The sequence below is a fragment of the Mugil cephalus genome, chromosome 6 (assembly GCF_022458985.1).
Source record: "Mugil cephalus isolate CIBA_MC_2020 chromosome 6, CIBA_Mcephalus_1.1, whole genome shotgun sequence".
Lineage (NCBI taxonomy): Eukaryota > Metazoa > Chordata > Actinopteri > Mugiliformes > Mugilidae > Mugil > Mugil cephalus.
Genome location: NC_061775.1, coordinates 16,329,029 through 16,350,784, shown reverse-complemented (window position 1 = coordinate 16,350,784; position 21,756 = coordinate 16,329,029). Strand labels below are relative to the sequence as shown.

Sequence of the window (21,756 nt, the reverse complement as noted above, 5' to 3'; positions counted from 1 at the left end):
GAATGAACAACAGGGGGGGTCAGTCTGTCACAAGGTTAACATGCACACCTATACATTTTGTAGACTGCCCCAGAGAGAACATGCAAACTCTCAAATATGTTCATTATTAAAGTCTGCAGACTTGTATTAGTTGTGTAGAAAGATTTGGTTTTCACAGCCAGTAGTAGAGGAAATATTCAGATTTTTTTACTTCAGAAAACACAATAAAACACATTTAAAAAGTCCTTCAGTGAAAGCGTTGCAGCATTTTACTGCTGATAACATATAACAATAACATGCTGATTATTTTCTCACATTATTATTTGATTCGTACGAATTTCCAAATCCAAGATGCCACATCACAATATCTGACTGTAAACCTCAAAACGACCCAAATAAATTATAATTATTGTCATGTTTATAACAGTTTTTGGGCATTTTTACATGAATGGGGGTCAATTATTAATGAACGATTAATTTTAAATATACCTGTTGGGTATATTGATCTATAACAAAATTCCCATGTTTTAATGTACAGTGTCCTCCAGACACATGTGTCCTCATGCTACTTCCACCTGAGACACGTTAACTAAACTCAAGCTGATCTCTATTGCACCAATTGTGAGACTACTGACATCAACTGGCTGGACTAGATTGAACTAAATTGGACCAGTCACTTCTAATGAGGGTGCGTGTGAATGGTTGTATGCGTCAGTGTTAGCCCTGCGATAGGCTGGCGACTTGTCCAGGTTGTACCCCGCCTCCCGCCCGATGCCAGCTGGGAACGGCTCCAGCGACCCCCGTGACCCCTAGGGCAGGATTAAGATTTCTAATGAGGTTTAATATTTAAAACTTGTTTTATATATTTTTAGTTAATTGACCTAATGTCAGAAATCTGTTCTAACTTTGACATTAAAGAGTTTTTTTTTTCATTTTTTTTTGTGAAAATGTGAAAAGCCAAATTATATCGACCATTCATAAATAACATTATATAGTAATTTAGTAAAATTTGAATATTTGTCTATGAAATAAAGTACAGCTGTAATAAAAGGATGAAAACCGAGCAGCTTAACTAACACAATTCATTTGACTTATTTTAACACAAACCGGTGTATGTGCCCGACAACATGTGTTACCCACATGTGTTCAATCTACACATCGCTGCAAACTGAAAGACCTTCACCTGAAACGTCAGTCAGCTCAGACGGACACGGAGTGCGCTCGACATGTTTTAATTTATGGCTGCAGATAACGGCGCATGTTATCTGAACACGTGGGAATAAGGTACCACCTGGCGAGGACACATTAATCATCACGTGGATGGATGATGCAACGGCAGGCGGCGGTCAGGTGGGAAACCACAGCAGCTGGTAGACCTCGGGCCTGAATCAGGACCCTTAATTTGGGACGTCTCTCAGACAGGAACGTGAGGAGGCGGAAAACAGACCTGACACTCAAGAGGGTGTCTGGAGACGTGGCCATCAGGACTGAAACAATTAACAAAAAATTTAGAGGAGAGAGTCCAAACAACCTCTGGTTTCAGCCTCTGAAATATGAGGATTTACTCATTAACAAAACATTTTACAGCTCAAATAATCAACTTAACATCTTTTAATGAACAAAACTGAGAAACCGCCATCTTTTATCTATGCATCTAATTAATCCTGTAGCTCTTCTACTTAATACACTGACCTGAATAGATATGAGGTTAATGATTGATGCACATCATATCTGAGGTGTGTGTTTTCTGGTGATCTGCAACAACTAAGCTAGAGGCGATTCCCTCCTTCGCTGCAGATATTTGATTCGTGTGCAGCTTCTTGACAAGTATTAATCACTTACATTCATGCTGCTGTGTATTTCCAACCAATAAGTCAGGAAACAATTATCTTAATTTCCCTGGGTGTGTGTCTGACGGCTGGAAGGTGCACATTTTTACCAACGCTTATCATAATATTCTGCAGGAGGTCTTGACTTCCCTGAGCTGGCTGTCCCTTTAAAACGAGTCTTTCCTCTCTGAAAATGTCAGTTCTGAAGAGAGGAGTGTTTACTCGTCCAATGGCGTTATCAATATTTAGTCAGTGCCTTTAGAAGGGTAGATTTAAATACCTCTTCAAAGTGGCACTAACTCACTGACTCGGGCTCAGGGTTTAGATTTATTGATATCCCGAAGGAAATTCATGTTTTCAGCGGGCAGCAGAGACACAGTGGACAAGGACAACGTCGGATGACATCAACAAAACGCAATAACCACAATTCTACTAAAAAAAAAACTACTATTAATACAACTTGATACATTAAAGTGCAAGGTAGACATGCAAACAATGCATAAAGTGCACGGAGCTGAGAAACGAGAGGTAAAAACAACGTACAAAATAAGCACGAATAAGTGCAGAGCATGAAAGGGGTCGCACAGGGAGCGCAGACGAGCCTGGCCCAGACCTTTCTATGGCGACGCCGATGAAAGGGACCCTGGCACAGACCACGTCCTCGTTTTTGGCATCCTGCACCGGCCCCGGCCAGAGGGGAGGAGGTCAAACTCCTTATAAAGTGGACGGTTAGGACTTGTCAATAATAAGTTCAGCCTTGTTCCTTAACTGCTTAAAATAAACACCCTGGAGCTGGGCTCGCTGCACCTCCTATCACATCACATATTACATTACTTGCAGTTTTGATGAGCTTTGCCAACCTCTTTTTATTAGACAGAGCGGGGAAACCAAACCAGGCCGCACAGAGGGTACAGGAGAAGTATCGCCCCCCTGGTCATTTGCAGAGGAACTCCACGTCAAACTATTTCAATTTCAAACTGTTTATGTTTATGTTATGTTTATGTTCAGTCTGACTTCAGATTGTGACACATAGGAACAACGTTGTGAATAGAATTTGAACATCTGGTGATAATTCAGTGTTCTGCTGGGAAACTACACATCCACCTAGACCAGACCGGATGCACCCAGCTCAGAGCGATGACACTCCTTGATGGCGGCAGCCACCCGCCATCCTGATGCAGACACACGCCATCCTGACGCAGACACACACCATCCTGACGCAGACACACACACGCAAAATCGTTACGGGAACAACTCAACAAAAACAGCACAAGATGTTGACCTTTTCAAATTCGTCAAGTATCTGCAGTTAGATCCACAGATTCCCCTCAGACCTGCCGTCTCCTAATGCGTAATCCCACAGCAGTGTGTCTGTCTGGACTATTTAGTTGAATTTGTGAAAACGTTACACATAAAATATCCTTTAACGTATCTATGGTAATGGTTAACGTGCCATTTTGAACCTTCCACAGCGGGTCTGAAGGTTCTCCGCCGTCTATGTCGTGGTTTATTAAAAAACACTAAAGTAAGGCATCAAGAGTTTCTCGAAGACGTTTCATCCATGTAGCTTCTTCCATACGAGACAACTGGTTCGGGAGCTGGGGTTTAAATGGGAACATCTGCGGGCGTTGAAACTTCTTGGGGACGGATGTTAAGACTGTGCTGCAGATTCGTGGTAGATTATGTCTCAGTCCACCGCTTCTGTTCAGAGGGAGGATTTATAAGGATTCGACATAAATGGCTTCCTTTACTATTCTTTCAAACCATTTGTCTTCTCTTTCTAAAATGCATGTCTCCAGAGTGGTGTCCTTTGTCCTTCAGGTGTAGGTGGGCAACTTAATCATTTCCTGCGCCGAGCCATGTGTGGATGCAGACAGCCACCCAGAGCAATTTATATTAGGAGGGATAAAGCGTCTCTGTCTCTCTCTTCAGCTGCAGATGACTGATGCTGTGATTCAGCTGATTCACACTCCAGATGCATAAAATAAACTCTGCATACATAATTACCGGAGCCACTCCGCTCTGAATATTTTCAAAAGCTCCGCCAGGCTATTTTCTACAAACCATGTTTTCACCTTGAACGCGTGGCCTTTACGGTTTGAAACGCCCCTCAAACCGAGACGCGCAGCACTCGATGCAAACTCGATTCCCTTTAAAGCTCCGCTGAGAGTCCACTCAGAGCGCTGAAGGTCAGAGCCCGCGATCACAGGAGCCACCTGGTGGTTCAGGCTCGACTCGACAAAAAAATAAAAAATAAAAAAAATGACACCACACATGTCACGGTGATAGATTTTCATGTAAGCCCAGTTTATTGAAAGTAACATTGAAGGAACTGAATGTCTGCGACAGCGCCATTTTAAATAAAGAGACGTATATTGCATATGGCTACTGGAATATAGATTGGTTTAATATACAAGTTCTTCTCCGATATCTAAAGAAAACCTGAACCAAACTGCGGCTTTTGGTTTAAAGTAAGCAGCTGTGTGTAAATCACATTAGTTACTTTTACTGAAGTTCGTTCCTGCAGCTCTACATGGAGGAGAGGAGGAGGGAGGAGGGGGGAGGAGGGGGAGGAAGAGGAGCAGGGCTCCAGATGGATCCAGAAATCAAACATTTACACACCCGACACACACAAATACATATTACACATTCACTTTCTGTACCAGATGCTTATCTTCTTCTCACGCTTGATTTTCTTCTGCAGCTGTAAAGTCCCGTAGAGCAGAGCCTCTGCAGTGGGAGGACAACCTGAGGACAAACACAGATCAATTATTATGTTTACCAGAAACACACACATTCTCTAAAGGTACAAAAACAGACGCCTGTTTGCTCTCACGGTTATTTGTAATACAGGAATAATGCTGCCATGTTTGCAGTCATCCCGAGTGCGACACCATTATCAAATTCAACAGACTCTACCTGTAATTATACAAGGACGGACAAAGGTGTCTTGGATTTCTTTTAACAGGGCGATTAACACGCCTGTGTTCTTTAAATATGACCCTCTTTAAGCAGATGACGAGAATCAAGAAGATGCAATTATCTGGGACGGACCATTTACAAGACACACAGCATTTTATTTATGCATCCAGTAACTTTTATTTGAATTTTTGCTATTATTTTGTATTTCACCTTCATTTTATTTTTTATCGTTAAGTGATCTTGAGGTTTTGAAAGGCGCTTATACATAAAATGCATTATTATTATTATAATTATTATTATTATTATTATTATTAATTAAACATGTTGATCTATTAATAAACCTACTTTATAATAGAAATCACACTTGTAGCTACGAACATAAAATATAACCGCAATTAAACTGATAACTGGAACGAGTCTGGACGATACAGACACACCAACGCATGAGGCTGAAAAACAATCTGCTGCTCTTTAAATCTCTTCACAGGAGTACGTCTTCATTCAGCCACAGGAGCATTAGTGAAGTCAGTCGTTGGGACGATAAGACTTCACACAAAGATCGACTGTAACTGTTGCTTAGAGCTGTAATTTAAGTTTGTTACGAATTCTGGCTCAATTTCTTATTTTTAAGCATTCAACTTCTGCCTCTTTGAAGAATCCGTTATGAGGATTTTATTGGGAGGACGAAACAAAAAGAAAATACAAATAAAAACTTTTGTCGAAGTTGAAGATGGAGACATGAAAAAGTAGCTACTTTATTCTTACTTTGGTGAAACCAGCAAAAAGACGTCAAATGGAGCTGAAAGTTTGTGCGTGTATTACAGTTTATGTACGTAGGGAGTTCAGGAAAGCCTACCTGGAACGTAGATGTCCACGGGCACGATCCGATCGCAGCCTCTGACGACAGCGTAGGAGTAGTGGTAGTAGCCTCCTCCGTTAGCACAGCTGGAAGAGGAAAAGAATGAGTTAAGTAGTTAGGTTAACGGATCAACACGATGACAGTCATGAAGATGATGCTAAATGTTAGCATCACAGGCGATTCCAGCAGGTTTTAAATTATTAAATGAGTCCAATATTTGCTTCGCTCTCTTGACAACTAGTGTCTCTGTTCTCATTAGCCTGGCTGTATTTTGCCAGAACGTGACTGAAAATGACTCAACTGCAATTACTGTACACAAAACGTTGACAAAGCAGTTTCTCATCTTTAATTAATGCAGCCTGTCTGCATTGAAACTGCAGCCGTTTTTAGTCACATGTGTAATCTGTGCCTCCCCCGTCCTTACAGCCTAGTGACGCTGATGTGAATTCCTGGGTTGTGTGAGCCAAAGGTCGTCTGCATGAGAAGAGGCACCACTTCTCTACAACGCGTTTCTGTAGTTTCAACAGAGTGATGCCTCTCCTTTATGTTTGTCCTACATATCATATCAGTACTTTAAGTAAATATGCTTCACCGTTATGGAAACAATAGCTTCACTACACTCATCGGACACTTTATTAGGTACACCTTGATAGTAAAATGTTGGACCCCCGTTTGCCTTTAGAACTGCCTTAATTCTTGATGACATACTTTCAACAAGATGCTGGAAACATTCCTCAGAGATTATGGTCGATATTGACGTGACAGCATCACGTGGAAAGTGAGTGTATATTGACTGGAATTAGACGAGGGAAAAAAGAACAAATTTCTGGAAGAGTTAACTCACCTTCCCATGGAAATGACGTATCTGGGTTCGGGCATCTGGTCATAAACCTGTTGGATGGAAGAAGCCCTTCAGTCGCGGTTATATAATGTCTGACTAACAACTAATCTGTGGATTCAGCTGGAAGGAAAGCTTCATGCCAGTCTACCAATCCAGCGACAGACTGGTCATAATCCAGGCGGCATTTACACGGCTATACTGTTCTCAGCGCTCACATCCTGCAGACAACACTGACAGTGTCTACAAGCTGTGAACAGAAACACATTGTTCCTCCATTTGAATCAAACTTAAGAGAGAGGTAGCCGAGCTGAAGCATCCTACACGTAATCATAGCAGCAGCAGCTACCTCTACAGGTTACACCCATAACGTCCCTCGTCTCACCTTCCGCAGAGCTGGAGCCATCTTATTGGTCAGCGTCCCTGCCACGATCATGACGTCGGCCTGTCGGGGACTCGCTCTGAACACGACGCCGAAGCGGTCCATGTCGTAACGCGGAGCAGCCATGTGCATCATCTCCACGGCGCAGCAGGCCAGGCCGAAGGTCATAGGCCACAGAGAGCTCTGAGGAAGACGACCGGCAGAGATGAGTCAACGAAACACCGATCAGATCACCACAAACACAGAGACGCGGTGAAGACGGCGTCCAAAACAAACTCTTATTTATTAATGCATGAACAGCTTGTTCAAATAGTGACAGACCAGCAGGGAGTGCGCAGTGTGACACAGAAGGCATTGTTACCACAGTCAGTATTGTCAGAGCCCACTGAAGAACCTGTGTTTGCTATGTTGACGTGATCTTTGAGAAGTTTATTGTTTCCACGTGTGTATGCGACTAATGACCCAACACTGAGGCAACAACTCTGGTGTTTATTGCATCTCAAAGTTGCAAGAAATTATAAAAATAGTTGCTGTCAAACGTGTATTAGAACAATCAGAGACAGTAGATGAGAAAGATAAGAAATCAGAGTCGTGCCGCTGGGCGCTACATACACAGTATCTTCTCCTGGAGCTACGATTTAAGTCTGAAACACGCAGATATCCATTTCAGATCAACCGCCCCACAGGTTACAACGGAGTCACGTCACACGTGGACACAGGATTTCTATTTTAGCTTCAGTGTGATATCAAACGGTGATCATGACACTAATCCACACAAGCTGGATGTTACCGCAGCCAACAGCTTCTCATCTGCTCACCCTGCGTGCCCAGTTAACCAGGTCGTCCAGCTTGGCAACAACATACTCCCCCTTGCTGCTGGCGACAGCTGCTGGTTTGGCTGTTGCCACCGCCGTGCTCTTCTCTCTGACTGGCACCGCGCTGCAAAACGAGGAGCGATGGGAGCTTTATCATGTGCAACTGGTTTACTTTTTTGTCTTTTCCAATAGAGATGTTCTCACCTTGTGCTGGTAGAGTCATTCTTAGCACTGCTGTGCAGACTCTTCTGTTGAATTGCAAAAATTGAAATGGGTCTGTTGGGCAGAGAGAGATGCCAACAATGAGGAAATTGAACAACCATGATGTAAAAATGTATATTGTTATGATATTGTGTTATTGATATTGTGTGTGGACAGATGAACAGATTTAGTTATCGTCTGCATGTAGTTATCGTCTTTAATACAACAGAGCAGCATGAATGAGAACTCTTAAAGAAATTTGCACAAAATAAAAAATAGGTCTGTATGTTTTAAGATTGCTGAATGAGGCATGTATTAATGAGTTTGAAAAGAAACTTCTGTGAAGTGAATGATACTGTAGCAGCTATAAGGTCAGCAGGACGAGGTCGGATTAACATGCTTTTCAAAATGAGGAACAGGATTAGACGGTTCTTACCTTGTTGAAAAAGAGCCAATCAGGCTCAGGCGAGGCGCTGCAAAATAAGAGCATTACAAACTTATGAAACCTACAACAACAGATATACAGTAAACCATAACAGACACAAATCAATTCATACTGACTACTGTTTTATTTATGCAACCTGTAAATACTGTATTTTATGTGTGTAATATAAATATTCACTTCTTTTGAAAATGTAAATACACTGAAAGCAATAATCCCAAAAATTCAAATATCACCTCTCAGATTGTATTTACAATTTAGACTGTGACAGACTTTTCTACACATAATCAAAGGTATGTATTACTTTTTCTAAGGTGTTTAATGAATGCCGAACCGTAGTGTAACCATTAATGATTTCTAAAACGTCTTTAATTTGTGCTTATCGCGAGAGTGTTGTGTAAAATGAGGTGGTAACCTTAAACTTTAACAGTTTCTAACGGGGGTTTGGTTGAGTAATCAGTGCACAGCTGATGATGACATGTAACTGGGAAAACGGCCGCATTGTTAGTCCGCCAACAATGCAGATTATAACTGCCCACAACATAGGCTCATGCTTTAGTGTAAAAATAAACATCTGCAGTTGCGTATGATAGTTAACGTACAGGTGCTGTTTGCTCCCAACATCGCAGCAGCCACTGTTAGCTAACAGCTAGCCGCTATGCTAACGCAGACAGAGCAAGGTCAGGCTGCGGCTTCACTAAAAGTTACAAATCCGATTCTCGACACAGTCAACGCCCTGAGTAGCGCATTTTACTTTGCTTATTTTTAGATAGTATGGACGCCGTACACCTGTAAACACAGAAATGTTCGTGTAAAAAGCGTGTCATTATAGTCAAAACATCACTTACCAACCAACGCCGCCATCTTTAGGATTATGTGAATACGTCAAAGTGCTTCCGGTGCACGCACAAGCTCGAGCTGTTGAGGGCGCTGCTGTAACGCACGAATGTTTACGTAAACCGTAAAGTATTACGAAACGAATTAATAATTAAACTGATAATTTTGTGTGTGTGTGAAATAACTTAAAACACATTTTTATATTTTATATTCTTCATAATAGCCACACGTTGCTTTGATTAGTGCTTTGCACATTCTTGGCAGTCTGTAGTGTCAGCAAGATTCATGAAATAATCACCTTAAATGGTTTTCCAGCAGTCTTGAAGAAGTTCCCAGAGATGCTCCATCACTCTCCTTCTTGGTCATGTAGCCCTTATACAGCCTGGAGGTGTGTTTTCATTGTTCTGTTGAAAAATAAACAATAGTTCAACTAGTCACAAACCGGATGGCATGGTATGTTGCTGCGGGATGCTGTGGTAGCCAAGCTGTTTCAGTGTGTCTTCAGTTTTTAATAAATCCCCAACAGTGTCACCATAAAGCACCCCCACGCCATCACACCTCCTCTTCCATGCTTCACGGTGGGAACTAAACATGTAGAGACCATTCATTCACCTTTTCTGCGTCGCACAAAGACACAGCAGCTGGAACCAAAGATCTTAAATTTGGATTCAGGGTCTAATGTCCATTCATTGTATTTCTTGGCCCAAACAAATCTTTTCTTCTTGTTGTTTTTCCTTTGTAGTGGTTTCTTAGCAGCTATTTGACAATAAAGTCTGATTCCTTTGGACAGATGATGTAGAGATGTGTCTGCTACTAGAACTCTGTGTGGCATTTATCTGGACTCTAACCTGAGATGCCGTTAGCTTGTGATTTCTGAGGCTGGTGACTTGGGGACACATTCAGAGATTTTGCAATTTTCCAGACAGACAGTCCTTAAAGCGATGATGGGCTGTCATGTCTCTTGACTTAACTGATATTATTCTTGCCATAATATGAATTATAACAGTTGTCAAAAAGGGCTCTCAGCTGTCACAACACAACTTGTTGTCCCAACCACAATAAGAAGGAAACAAATCCCACAAATGAACCCTGACAAGGCACATCTGTGAAGTGAAAATCATTTCAGGTGATAACGTCATGACGCTCACTGGGGTTTGCAGCGCTGTCAACAAAGTAAAATGGTTACTTTGAGGAATCTGATCTCTGTAATACACATAATTCCATATCTTGCTCCATATATTTGATATCTTCAGTGTGTATCTACAATGTAGAAAGTAGTAAAAATAAAGAAAAACATTGAATGAGATGGTGTGTCTAAATATCTGACTGGTGGTTTTATAATTTCAGATTATTAATAAAAAAAAAACAGACTGTAATAGTTAACATATAGGCAGGACGCTCCCTTTATTGGAAGAGATTAGAAGGACTGACTGAAACTCCTGTATGGAAAATGTAAACAATAACCAAAAAGTAAAAGTCTTGTTCATTTGCCATTTTCACAATTTAACCATTTAAATAGACTTTTTCTTGAAGCCTGATTTGCAGAAGTGTGAATACAGTCAAGATGAGGTGTAGAAGTCTAGTATCAACTTAGACCATGTGAATTACAATATGCTAATGTTTGTGTAGTTAATTTGGCTTAATTTATAACCTATTTCAACCTATTCAGCACAAAAGCCGATCTGACTGAACTGATTTTTAATTTGGATTGCATATAACACATTACATTAAGCAAAGAGTTATGCTGCTGTGCAGTTGTAATGATATTCTTCTTTTCCTGAATATTCGATTGAATCTGCCAGAAATCTTTCCTACATATGCAGTGTGATTTCTCACGAGTTACTTCCATCAACAGAACTGTCTCCTTCATTTCACCTAAAGGCTACGACTCGTGTGACCCAAATGCGAGGAGCAGCCTGGTTCTACTGGTCGAGCTGCTTTCAGACGTGTGTTGCCAAAACAAAAAGAAATCAAAACTCAAGATTCTCACCTGAGTGTGATTTATGAACCATCTCTCTTAAAAATAATATTGCAGATGTGGTTGCATTTTATTGTTTTTGGAACATGCGCTCCATCCCAGTTCCTACAATGCAGAGGTGATCTTAAACTTTGTTCCCGTTGAGCGCATTTCATCTGACCCATGTTCTACCTCATGTGTTTTCTGCATTGTTACCTTTTTGTTGGCAACATGAGACCTGATGAGTTGTTGATTCAACTTAAATCTGATCTGACAGCACCTAAAACGTTGGTTTCATTGCAATAACACACACACAAATAAATATATATATTTAAAGGCCCAGATTGGAGGAACATAGATGGATAAATATAAAACTGAATGAATGCACCAACACTATTTAAGCGGGGGCCTTTAAATAACTGTCTTGTCCTGGCATAGACACTTCTTATCAGAATATGAGTCTGGTTACATCTGGATTTTATTATTGGGAAAAATACACGTACTTGCAGTTGGATCCTCTTCCAAACAACAAACTGCACATCAAGCAGACAAATGCAAATGTGTTTAAAAGACTCATAATTCATGATAAATACCTTTAGTCGATGAGTCACTTTTAATTACAGTAATCTGGATATCTCATTAAACTTCTGCTGATCACTTCAGTGGTTGAAAGAAACTAAAGTGCATCTTTTCTCGCTTTGTTTTTTTTTTTTTTTTTGTGGGTCTGGCCTCGTTTGGGTGCCACAAAAACCGAGCGAGTTCAGCAGCAGCGGCGAGGACGCCAGCCGGGGTGGAGGAGAGCAACACGGGGAGCACGTTATCACATAATGACAGTCCCAGCACCGAAGACACGTACTGCCGTCTCTCCAGGAATAGCCGCGACTGCTTAACGGAAAACCAGCGGTGGAAAGAAGTTTTTACAAACGGCTTTTATTCTGCCTTCATCATGTACAAACCTTTTGGACAACAACAACAATAATAATAATAATAATAAAAGTTTGAAAACTGTAGCTGCTTTGGTCGTGGTTTTCTTAGGGATCGAACCAAAATCAGCTTTATATATATATATATATACATACACATATATATATATATATAGTAGAGCTTTTAAGTACTGAGAGTTCAAGGCATTAAATACAGGCACTGGAATAGCTTAAAAGGACAAATGTTTTATGACTACAGCATTGTTCAAAGGCGTCCTCGGCCGCTAGCAGGCTGAGCTCTTGCATTTCAGATAATAAGCATGAATCCACATAAAAAAGGCTGCGCATAGGAGGAGCAAAAACACAAGTTAAGCCGTCACAGAGTTGGAGGTTATAGTGGCAGCGTGTGTAGCTGAATTGCAGACCACAGGAATGGTCTATTTTTGGAAAGATCTCCTCCTCCTCCCCGAGAAGAAAGCGCAGCTCGCCTCCTCACTGAGCGTCCAGGATGTCTGTGGGTAGGATGTCTGGTTTGCCACTCGGGCTCTGTGATGTCTCCCCTGACCAGGAAGAGGGGGTGACCTGATTATAGACGCCGTCCTGGGAGCCAAAAAGCGGCTCCTTGAGATTATGGATGTACATGAGGAAGAGATTGAGAGCCACCATGGCGAGGAGCGGGAAGACGGTCAGGCCGGAGCCGAAGCCTCGCCAGGAGCTGCACGTGTTCAGGCAAATCCAGTAAACAAGCCTGTGGAGGAAGAAGAAACACCAAACAGGAAACAAGATTGAGTTCAAACCTCGGTGATAAACACTCAAAGCCTCTCTGATGGGTGTTTCAGAAAGCAAAATTAGCACTTAGGGTGTCCCCGCCTCAATAAATCACGCCTATATTCAGGAAATACCGTCTCACTAAATAAATCCCAGGTTAGTTTTTCAGACCTTAACCAGTGTTAATTTATCACACGTAGACAGGAGCTGCAATTATTGCATCTTTAAAAACTGAGATCATGCTTATTTCAGTTTAAGGTTTCTCTACTGTGATCCATGCAAAATATAAACTTTTCAATGCTGTGCAATTAACGCGGCCACAAGCAGTGTTTTCATACGGGCGACGGATCATAATTTCTGTGAGAGCGGTCGCTCACGGGGACAAATCCACAAAGACACAGGCTTCACGGCATCTCACAGCTAAAAGTTTTGCTATGATGGCCCACAATTTTAATTCTTTAAATGTTCTTTTAAATGTTTCGTATTGTATATGGCCTCAAACGCAGCTCTATATCAGCCATCTAGCACCAAATGGCAGTAATACAGTGAAAATGGTGGAGCTTTTTGCTGCTTAAGCTCCAGAAGTTTCCCTCAGGAGTTGAGGGTGGGGACCAAAAACAGAGCTAAAAGAAGATTTTCAGGAAATAAAAACAACTCGGAACAAAGATGATGAATGATAATGTGTTATTTTTGGTTTTAACATCGTAAAGCTGCTACTTAAATCTAAAATAAAAACAGGCATTTAGAACATGTTTTCACCATATGACGGCTACAATATCATTAACATGATAAAAGTGTAAGAAAACGTCAGAAAACTTTGAATGAAGCACAACTCCATCCATAAAAGCCATTTCTACATCTCCTCTAATTGCAAAGACGTTGTTTTTTTAAATAAACTACATTGTTCAGCAGAAGTTTGAGCTGACAAAGTGAGTTCAGTGGATCCGGGTTCAGCTTTACTTCGAGTCACAGCCTTTGAGTTTTCCGCTGCTTTACGACACGCTGCCAGAACTTCTCTCTGGCTTTGCTAATGACAGTGGTTGTGTTCGTTTTTAGCCGTGTTAGCGGCGTGGCTCTGCCGATGGCAGCGCTGGTCCAGTTCACTGCTTGGGTCCAAAATAACCACTGAGAGTTGTGAAATGATTTTCATGATGCACCGAGAACTGGGTTCACCCGCTTTAGCAAAGATTCAACCAAATGTTTTGGCACACTTTTTCCTGACAGATAGTTATTTTTGCTTTTGTGCATTTTTTTATGTAGAGCTGTGGACTAGTGGAATTGGGACTAAAAGGGCTGCTGCTCCTTTAGCTGCGTAGCTTGATTTGCACTGGTTCACTGCTTTAGACTGAAATAATGAATAAAAAAACGTTCAAGCTGACAATCGTAGTGTGGATAGTAAGGATATAAATGTAATCTACTGCGCAAAAATGTTTACAATATATACTAATTAGTTGAGAGGAAATTGGCTAATTGAGAGAAATTGGTCCGTTTTCACGGTGTAGGACGAAAAGCTGCATGGATGACAGCGACAGGAAGACAATACGAGGGATAACTATTGCTTTAGTCCCAACACATGACATATGAAATATTTTACAATTGTTGGGTTTCCATCGAATCTGGAACGAAAAATCATCCGGTTGAGCACTAATCATTTTAAGGACCCTGTGTTTAGCGCTAATTAGCGTGTTAGCATGCTAACAAGCTTGCATAATACGGTGAACATGGTAGACGTCCGCGTGTCCTCGTGGTCATTGTTTGCGTGTTAGCATTCAGGTCATGTAACATCTGCGCCCAGTCTCTAGCTGCTACACAACAGCAGTAAAATTTAACTCTTTAATGTGTTTTCTCTGTATCCGTTTCTGTTTCCTTTACAGTGGGTCATTGTGATTCGTGTTTCAGTTCTTGAAGGGCAGCTTATTAAATTAGCCTTAACTTGGTCTGATCTTATTAACTCATTAGGGTTTTTTTTTTTTTTTTTTTTTTTTACGATATTGTTAACGACAGCTGCTTTTAGTCATGTTAGCGGAGTGGGGACAGAAGCGTGAGCGGGACGTTTTGTCCAGATATTCATGATGCAGCCAAGAGGAAGTTTACTGATTGGGGTCACGATCCATCCGGTTTTTACAAACACTTCTCAGAGGATGAATCCTTACGAGTTTAGTGTAGACTGCCATGAAATCTGATACAAACATTAATGATCCCCTGATCGTAAGCTGTGGTTAATGGAGGTTTTCTTCATTTCTATTACAGATCAGTCTCTTCAACTGAATAACTGTACAGTAATAATTAAAACGTGTTATGAAGCTGAGCTTTTTTTTTTTAAAGGAGATCCACATTACCTGATCTTATATGTTTGGTACCTCTGTTGTGATCCTGTTTGGTTTCTGTAGGTTTTTACTTTGTAAAACTCTTTCTCTGTGTTTCTCAGCCACTATATTATGACCACTTACAGGAGAAGTCAATAACGTTGATCATCTTGTGACAATACAATGTTCTGCTGGGAAACTTTTGGACCTGGCATTCGTGTGGATGTTACTTAGACCTGTACCACCCACCTAGATCAGACCAGACCAGGAACCCTCTACCCCATATCAATGACACTCCTTGATGCCAGCAGCCATCCCCAGCAACAGACCAAGGTGTTGCCCCAGCCTCCAAATGAACTAGATCCCAAACTGATCCAGTAACTATGGGATCAATCCACAGGACCCGAAGACCCAACTAAGAGCATCGTGTTGCCGGACATGAAAGGACGCCCTCAGAAGGGTCTGTTGAGTCGCAACTCTTTTGGGGGCACACAGACCTTGTGGTCATAATGTTATGGCTGATCAGTGTATATGGTCCTACCTTTCCCTTCATCACCCCAAGTCATCTTTAGTTTTCCCTCCTCGCTGTACTGTTACTCTACTGTTTTTTTTTTTTTTTATAGTGCGATGAATCTGGTTTCAGGTTATTAAACTAAGTCTCTTCAGCACTAAGGTGGTTTTATGATTTAGTCACAGCCTCACCTCCCAAAGATGAACATGGCAACCAGTATGGGCACCAGCTTCAGATGCTCCTGAGGCATTAGGGCGGCCATGACGACGAGGTTGAGGACGTAGAGGAGTAGCTGCTCCAAGGACGCCGTGACAAACAGCTGCTGCACCGCCCGCCTTCTGGGAAAAGTCTCCTGCAGACTGAAGGAGCCGGTGCAGAACTGGCATGCTGCACCCATGAGCATCGCTGCGAGGGATAAAAAAGAGCCATAACTCAGTGAGCATCCTGACTACGGGCCATCTTTCCACAAACAACTCTCATCTTTGCGCAAGCTCGTCTGACAGCACACTTTGTTTTTTTTTTTTTTTTTTTTTTTTAACCACTCTTTCATTTGAATAGAGCAACCGCCAGCAGAATGGCCCGCATGCAAATACTCCTCTCTGTCACGAGCTTGACAAATAGGGGAGAGGAAAATGTTCTGAACTGGATTCGAGTTTGGATGTTTTTGCCACCTGCCCTCTCGCTCACGCCGCCCAGGTCGGGGAGAGGAGTAGAACGTTCTGAAACAATTAGGCCACAGCCTGGGAGAGGAGACACGCAGCCAACCTCTTATTGTAGTTTCCATTTAAACCTATGTGAAGGAGAGGGAAATTATGCTTCTCTCTCCAGAGGCCCCGGGAGACGTCTGCTGCATTGAGGTTGAAAGCGCATGAAATTAAAGGGGACAGGAGACACTGAAACATTCCTAGACGAGGCAGCCAGACACACCAGATCCTCTCTTAATCTTTATCTTTCATTCGAGACACTCACATGGTTGTTTTTTATTATTTTTTTTTATTTTTTATTATTTGAATGTCAGTGTGCAGGTGTTTGAGGCGTACCGAGCAGGATGGGGACGGCCGCCACCACACAGCAGCAGAGGGTGAAGACGATGCGGCTGGTCACGTCGGGGCAGTCGGGGGGTTTAATGGGGACGTAGAAATAGAGTGCGTACAGGATCCCGGCCGCGCACAGGAGGGACGCCAGGACCGAGAGGAAAGCGGGAACCCGGCCGCTCTGGCAGCATTTACACTGGCAGCAGCGGCAGCAGCACAGTCCCCGGTCCGAGGCCTCCCCCGCGGCCGCACATGTCCCTCCCCGGACCCCTGGACTCCACACGGCCAGCTCCACGCTCTCCGGGGGCGGCCCAATCAGGGGCCGACCCTCGTCCACAGTACACTCCAGATTGGTGGATTCTGGGCTCCATCTCGGCGTGTCTGTGCCGTTGGGAATGTCTCCCTGAGAGGCCGGGGTTGGAGGGCCGATGCGGTTTTCCGTGGCGGCGTCCAAATTGCGCGCTGTGACGACGGGGCTGGAAATAGTTTGATCCAGCTCCCCTTCCTCCCTCTGATCTGCTCGCGGAGCTTCTGGGAGATGGACGCCGGGCTGCTGGTGGCAAGGAGCAGAGCCTGTTCAGAGAAAGAGCACACTTTAATGTAGAATCCAAAACCAAGCTCTGAGAGCAACCGGCCACAGACTTCATCAATCATTCACTTTTCTCAAGTCCAGAGTATAAAGCAGAGGTCATAGTCTCTTTAGGCTCCTTACAAGATTAGTTTGGAGGTATTGTTTCTATCATCTGATACAAGTGCTGCCTTTACAGTAAAAGCTTGATATAGTTTAATCCTTTATAATATGATCCACCACATAAGGGAAGTTCATCCATGGAATAAAATAGTCCCAATTTATATAGAGTCTTCATTATGAAGAGACTCACTGATGATTTTAGTCTTTATGTGGGATTTTTCTGACAATAATACTAAGATAACACACCACCAGGTTTATTCTGTTTTTAAATCTTCGATTTTCATTAAATAAAACAAATTATGAACCTTCTTTCAGGTCGAGATGATGATGAGAAGTGCAGAGAAAGGTCAAAAGAAATTAAATCCACATTTAGAAAAAGGCTTTGAATCAAAATCTTGACATCTCTTGACATCTCTGACCGTCTCTGATGGCACAGCATCTTAATAAACATCCATTAATTCTTAATTAATGGATGTTTGAATGAATTTCAAGAATTCTTAATTCTTGAAATTCCTTTCTTTTCCTTTTTTTTTTTTGCAGTGAACTAGATCTCCTCTCAAAAATAAAATCCTACAACACAGCTATCTCCCCCAGAAGGCATCAAGAAGAGCACTGTGGTAAAAAGTGAAGCTCTAAATTCATCATAAAACATCTACGGGTTCTTTGGCTAATGGGAACATAAGATGACTTAACCTATTTGTGTTAAATATGTTTCATTCCTTTTCTAGTAGAGTATAAAACACTCTCATACTCATACTTTCATGGGATCCGTGCTGATATCATCCTGCTCAGTCTTATAAACCACGGAGAACTACTGTAAAAGCTGGTGAGATGACAGCTCATTAGTTGCTGCTTTAATCAGCCCTGTCTCTGTCTCAGCTCCCTTCAGGATCTGGTCTGGACTCAGACTCTATGCTAATCTGCTCTGGCCTCCCCTCAAATCCTAGAGCTCCAACAGGCAGTGAAAAGCAGCGGCAATAACTCACTCCTTGGCTGGTCGGTGGCTGGTGGCGGTTCCAACGAGCGCTGGGAGCCGGAGACGGAGTGGGAGGACGAGCGCAGCTCCTCCACCGAGGACTCGGGGCTGTCTGACACCGGAGCCAAGGAGATCTGAGTGTCCAGGTCCAGGAAGGGGGAGAAGGACAGCCTGGCAGGGTCGATGTCCTGGAGCTGGTTGATGATGTCGCTGATGGACTCCTTCATGCTGTCGAGCTCCTTCACGTTCTGCCGGTTAGTGGCCTGAAGCCCCGAGGTGCTCATAGTCGCACGGCCTGAGGAAGAGGAGAGGAGAAAGAAAACGTCAGTCTGAAACAGAAAACCAGGAGCGGAGAGAGAGGTGCGAGAGCGAAAGCACCCTCCATCGTCCAAGAGTCGGAGAAACCAAAAGAATCATGGAACAACTGAGCGGCCCTCGTGATTCGACTATAAAATTATAATCTTTTCCCCTCTTTTTTTTTTTTTTTTTTTTAAACCCTTAAACACTTTGTAACTTCTGTTATGAAAGTTGGACGTGAACTTTCAAAGTGGGAAAGTAAAAACAAAACAGCTCTGGGATTTCATGTCAGCTGACGTCAAACTGATTTCACTGTTTTCAAAGGAAATGAGCTTTTTTTTTATATAAAGGAAATAAATGTTATGACTTTATACAGTAATCACCTCTGACAGGATGTCAGCGTTCAGCTAACACAACCTCGGCAGTTTTGTGTTGTCACCAGTGAAAGAGTCTTATCCTCAGATACTGTAGAGTATGAACACACCTCTTCTACGATCCTGTATCAGACAGACGCTGCACATGTGAACAACTTCTACGTTTTAAAGACACGTTCAAGTGGCTTTCAGGACCACGTGTTTTGTTTGTGGAGCCTGCTGTGGTCCTTTTTTCCCCCACTTTTAGTTTAGATCTATTGAATATGAAGAAAATAACAACACACAGCTCAGAAGCTTAGTAAGAACTGGAAAAGCCACAAGTGGTGAAACATCTTCCTCAGATGAGTTCAGGTACTTTTGTTCTAGACGTTGAACATAGGTGAGAAGTGTTTAATCAGAATTATTTAAAGCTTTTTATGTGTTAATTATAATTATTTTTTATTAAACAAATATGCAAATAGCTATGCATATGTTTTGCATAGCTACAAAAATATGAAAATGATTTGAACACACCTGAAGGATAGTAGGATAGTAGCATTTCTTATATCTTGGCCACTAACGACTATTAGTTCCCAAACTCTTATGGATCATGGCCACTAATCTCAGGCTTTGAAGAAAACTCAGGTAATTCCTCTTTTAAGGCTCGTTTTGAGACCTTAATAGGTCAAAAGCTAAAGCTTTTAAGCTAAAGAAGTCCTAAAACCAAGCTGAAAGGACGGTAGCTGGACTCATGTGAGGTTTCTGGAAGATGTTTCACCGCTTGTGGTTTCTCCAGTTCTTGGATGAGTGGTGGTGACACATCTTCAAGAAACCTCAAACGAGTGCTGTTGTTCTTGTTTTAGCTTTGCTCTACATGTACCACGGCCTGCATGGATCTGAGCAGACTCACTGTTTACTGCTTAGAGTCTAAAGAACCTAAAGAAGTAAAAACCTGTAGTGTTTGTAAGACAGAGAAGAAGAACAACAGAGACAAACTAGACAAAGTCATAAAAAATGATCACGGTTTAGAACAGGATAATGACTTGATAAGTGCATCTACATTTACTGAAGTACCATTTTAAGGTGGATTATTCCCTTTTATTCTGCTTTATTCTACCTCTCTGCTACACTAGAGGGAAATAATGCACCTTTTAGCCAATTATTATATTTGTACAACATCACATGATACGTTTATAACACAGTCATTCCTAAACTTAACTGTTCGTGCCAAGTAATTGCAAACTTTATGCCGCAGTCCTGGATAATAAGAGGTGAGTTTTCTTTTAATGATAACTCAGGAGCCTAAAGAGGTCAACATATAGACCATTAGGCCTGAGGAGCAGAAACCTCTAGTGTTGATCAGGAAAGCAGACAGACAGAGAAACCATTCAGCAGCAGAGCAGACAAAGTGAAAGTTAACGTCTGTAAGAATTAACATCATGATGTCTATGAGGAAGAAAAACACACTCAGGATCACTTTAAATTAAGATGATGACTTGATAAGGGTTCACACCCTGGAAAAGACCAGCTACGTTTACTCCTAAACTATACTTAAGTATAGTTTTTTGATATTTATGATCACTTTTAATCATTCAATCAATTACAACTGTTTATATTTACCACACAACACAGATGCTTATTACCCACCGTTCCCTTTCCTTCAGTAAATGGTCTGAATACTTTTAATTCTTTGATTATCATCATCATCATCACCGACAAAAGCTTCTTTGAATTTAAACCAAACACCAGCCACTTCGCTGGGTCGTTTCCGACGCTTCATTAATATCTGCGAATTTAATCTGAACCATTTTCCTCTGGACTTTTTTTTTTAATTTTTGGCGCACATCCAACTGTGGCGCGCAGTCGGCACGCAAATCTCTGCGGCGGCGATCTTCCTCCAAACAAACGAGGACTTTACCATGTATAGAGCGCAATTATGAGGAGGTTTAGCCGTGGAGCGGAGAGGGGGGGAGGCCGAATAAATCTCGGTGGTTATCGGAGCTGGCATGGATGTAGAAAGGCGCGTAGGGGGCCACTCTGAAAAATAACTCCCCCCCGCTGCCGAGCAACTCTCTCAAACAAAAAAAAAAGTGTACACAATTCCTCCTCCACGGGGCAAGTAACGCCTGGTGGTGTCTGGTTTGCTGCAGGGGCTGCAGGAGATTCCACATTTATTGATAAAGACGTCAGACGAAGCAGAAACGCGCGTCGAGTCCGCGTGAAGCTGCGCGTAAAGGACACACGAGTCATTCAGAAATCTGGCTTCGGTGTCCACTCAGCAGCAATTAAAAGCGTTAGCAATTATTCTCGGCTGTAACTTCATTTGGCTCCTTAATAGTTTTGTTGAATAAGAAAATAAAAAAATCAGGTATAAATGAACTTACTTTAGTCGGAGGTTGCAGATGAGTATTTTGGTGCGTTTACTCTTGTCGCAGATTTTTTTTAAAGAAATATCCCTCTGTCCGTCTACTGCATTTCTTCCCTCCCCCTCCGTTTGCTTTTTGTCTTTCAGGATCCTGAACTTCTGAATCAAATTTCAGGACGGACAAAATACTAGGCTTTTCCTCCGCCCACACCAGGTTTTTTTTTTTCTCCCCCTTCCTGGGTACCATGTCAAACACCATATGGAGCAAATAAAACCAGAGGAGCAGGAGCAGCAACAGGAGGAGGAGGAGGAGGAGGAGGGGGCAGCACTTAACTTTCAGTTTACCTCCAAATTCAACATTAACAATCGCATCCATCACAAACACAAGTTTATCTAAACAGGGCAGTAAACATTTACGCCGAAACTAAACGGTGCTGTTAATATCCATGCACAGGATCAGAGGGTGTTTCC

At 42.2% G+C, this 21,756-nt stretch overlaps 2 protein-coding genes across 2 annotated transcripts; both read right to left on the bottom strand.

The window, feature by feature from the left end:
• Positions 1-4,094: 4,094 nt before the first annotated feature.
• ndufs7 (NADH:ubiquinone oxidoreductase core subunit S7) lies at positions 4,095-9,189 on the bottom strand. Its single transcript, XM_047588294.1, has 8 exons — positions 9,116-9,189; positions 8,262-8,298; positions 7,829-7,900; positions 7,628-7,748; positions 6,813-6,992; positions 6,434-6,480; positions 5,587-5,675; positions 4,095-4,556 (listed from the first exon to the last, which is right to left on the bottom strand). The coding sequence occupies exons 1-8, from the start codon at positions 9,129-9,131 to the stop codon at positions 4,459-4,461; spliced, it is 660 nt and encodes a 219-aa protein (XP_047444250.1). The 5' UTR covers positions 9,132-9,189; the 3' UTR covers positions 4,095-4,458.
• A 2,332-nt stretch (positions 9,190-11,521) lies between these two features.
• Positions 11,522-21,494, bottom strand: LOC125008835. The gene is made up of 5 exons (XM_047586165.1): positions 21,305-21,494; positions 18,281-18,565; positions 16,610-17,176; positions 15,761-15,974; positions 11,522-12,732 (listed from the first exon to the last, which is right to left on the bottom strand). The coding sequence occupies exons 2-5, from the start codon at positions 18,552-18,554 to the stop codon at positions 12,477-12,479; spliced, it is 1,311 nt and encodes a 436-aa protein (XP_047442121.1). The 5' UTR covers positions 18,555-18,565; positions 21,305-21,494; the 3' UTR covers positions 11,522-12,476.
• Positions 21,495-21,756: the final 262 nt, after the last annotated feature.

Bases quoted from the DNA above. Each gene is read 5' to 3' on its own strand.
- ndufs7 (XM_047588294.1), bottom strand. The intron at 6,993-7,627 runs GTGAGCAGATGA...CGTCTTCCTCAG, and splicing joins TGGTTAACTGGGCACGCAGG to AGCTCTCTGTGGCCTATGAC. The intron at 4,557-5,586 runs GTAGGCTTTCCT...GTTTGTCCTCAG, and splicing joins CGTGGACATCTACGTTCCAG to GTTGTCCTCCCACTGCAGAG.
- LOC125008835 (XM_047586165.1), bottom strand. From the start codon at position 18,554: ATGAGCACCTCGGGGCTTCAGGCCACTAACCGGCAGAACGTGAAGGAG. The intron at 17,177-18,280 runs GTGAGTTATTGC...TTCTCTGAACAG, and splicing joins AGCCACCGACCAGCCAAGGA to GCTCTGCTCCTTGCCACCAG. The intron at 15,975-16,609 runs GTACGCCTCAAA...TATCCCTCGCAG, and splicing joins GGCCGTCCCCATCCTGCTCG to CGATGCTCATGGGTGCAGCA.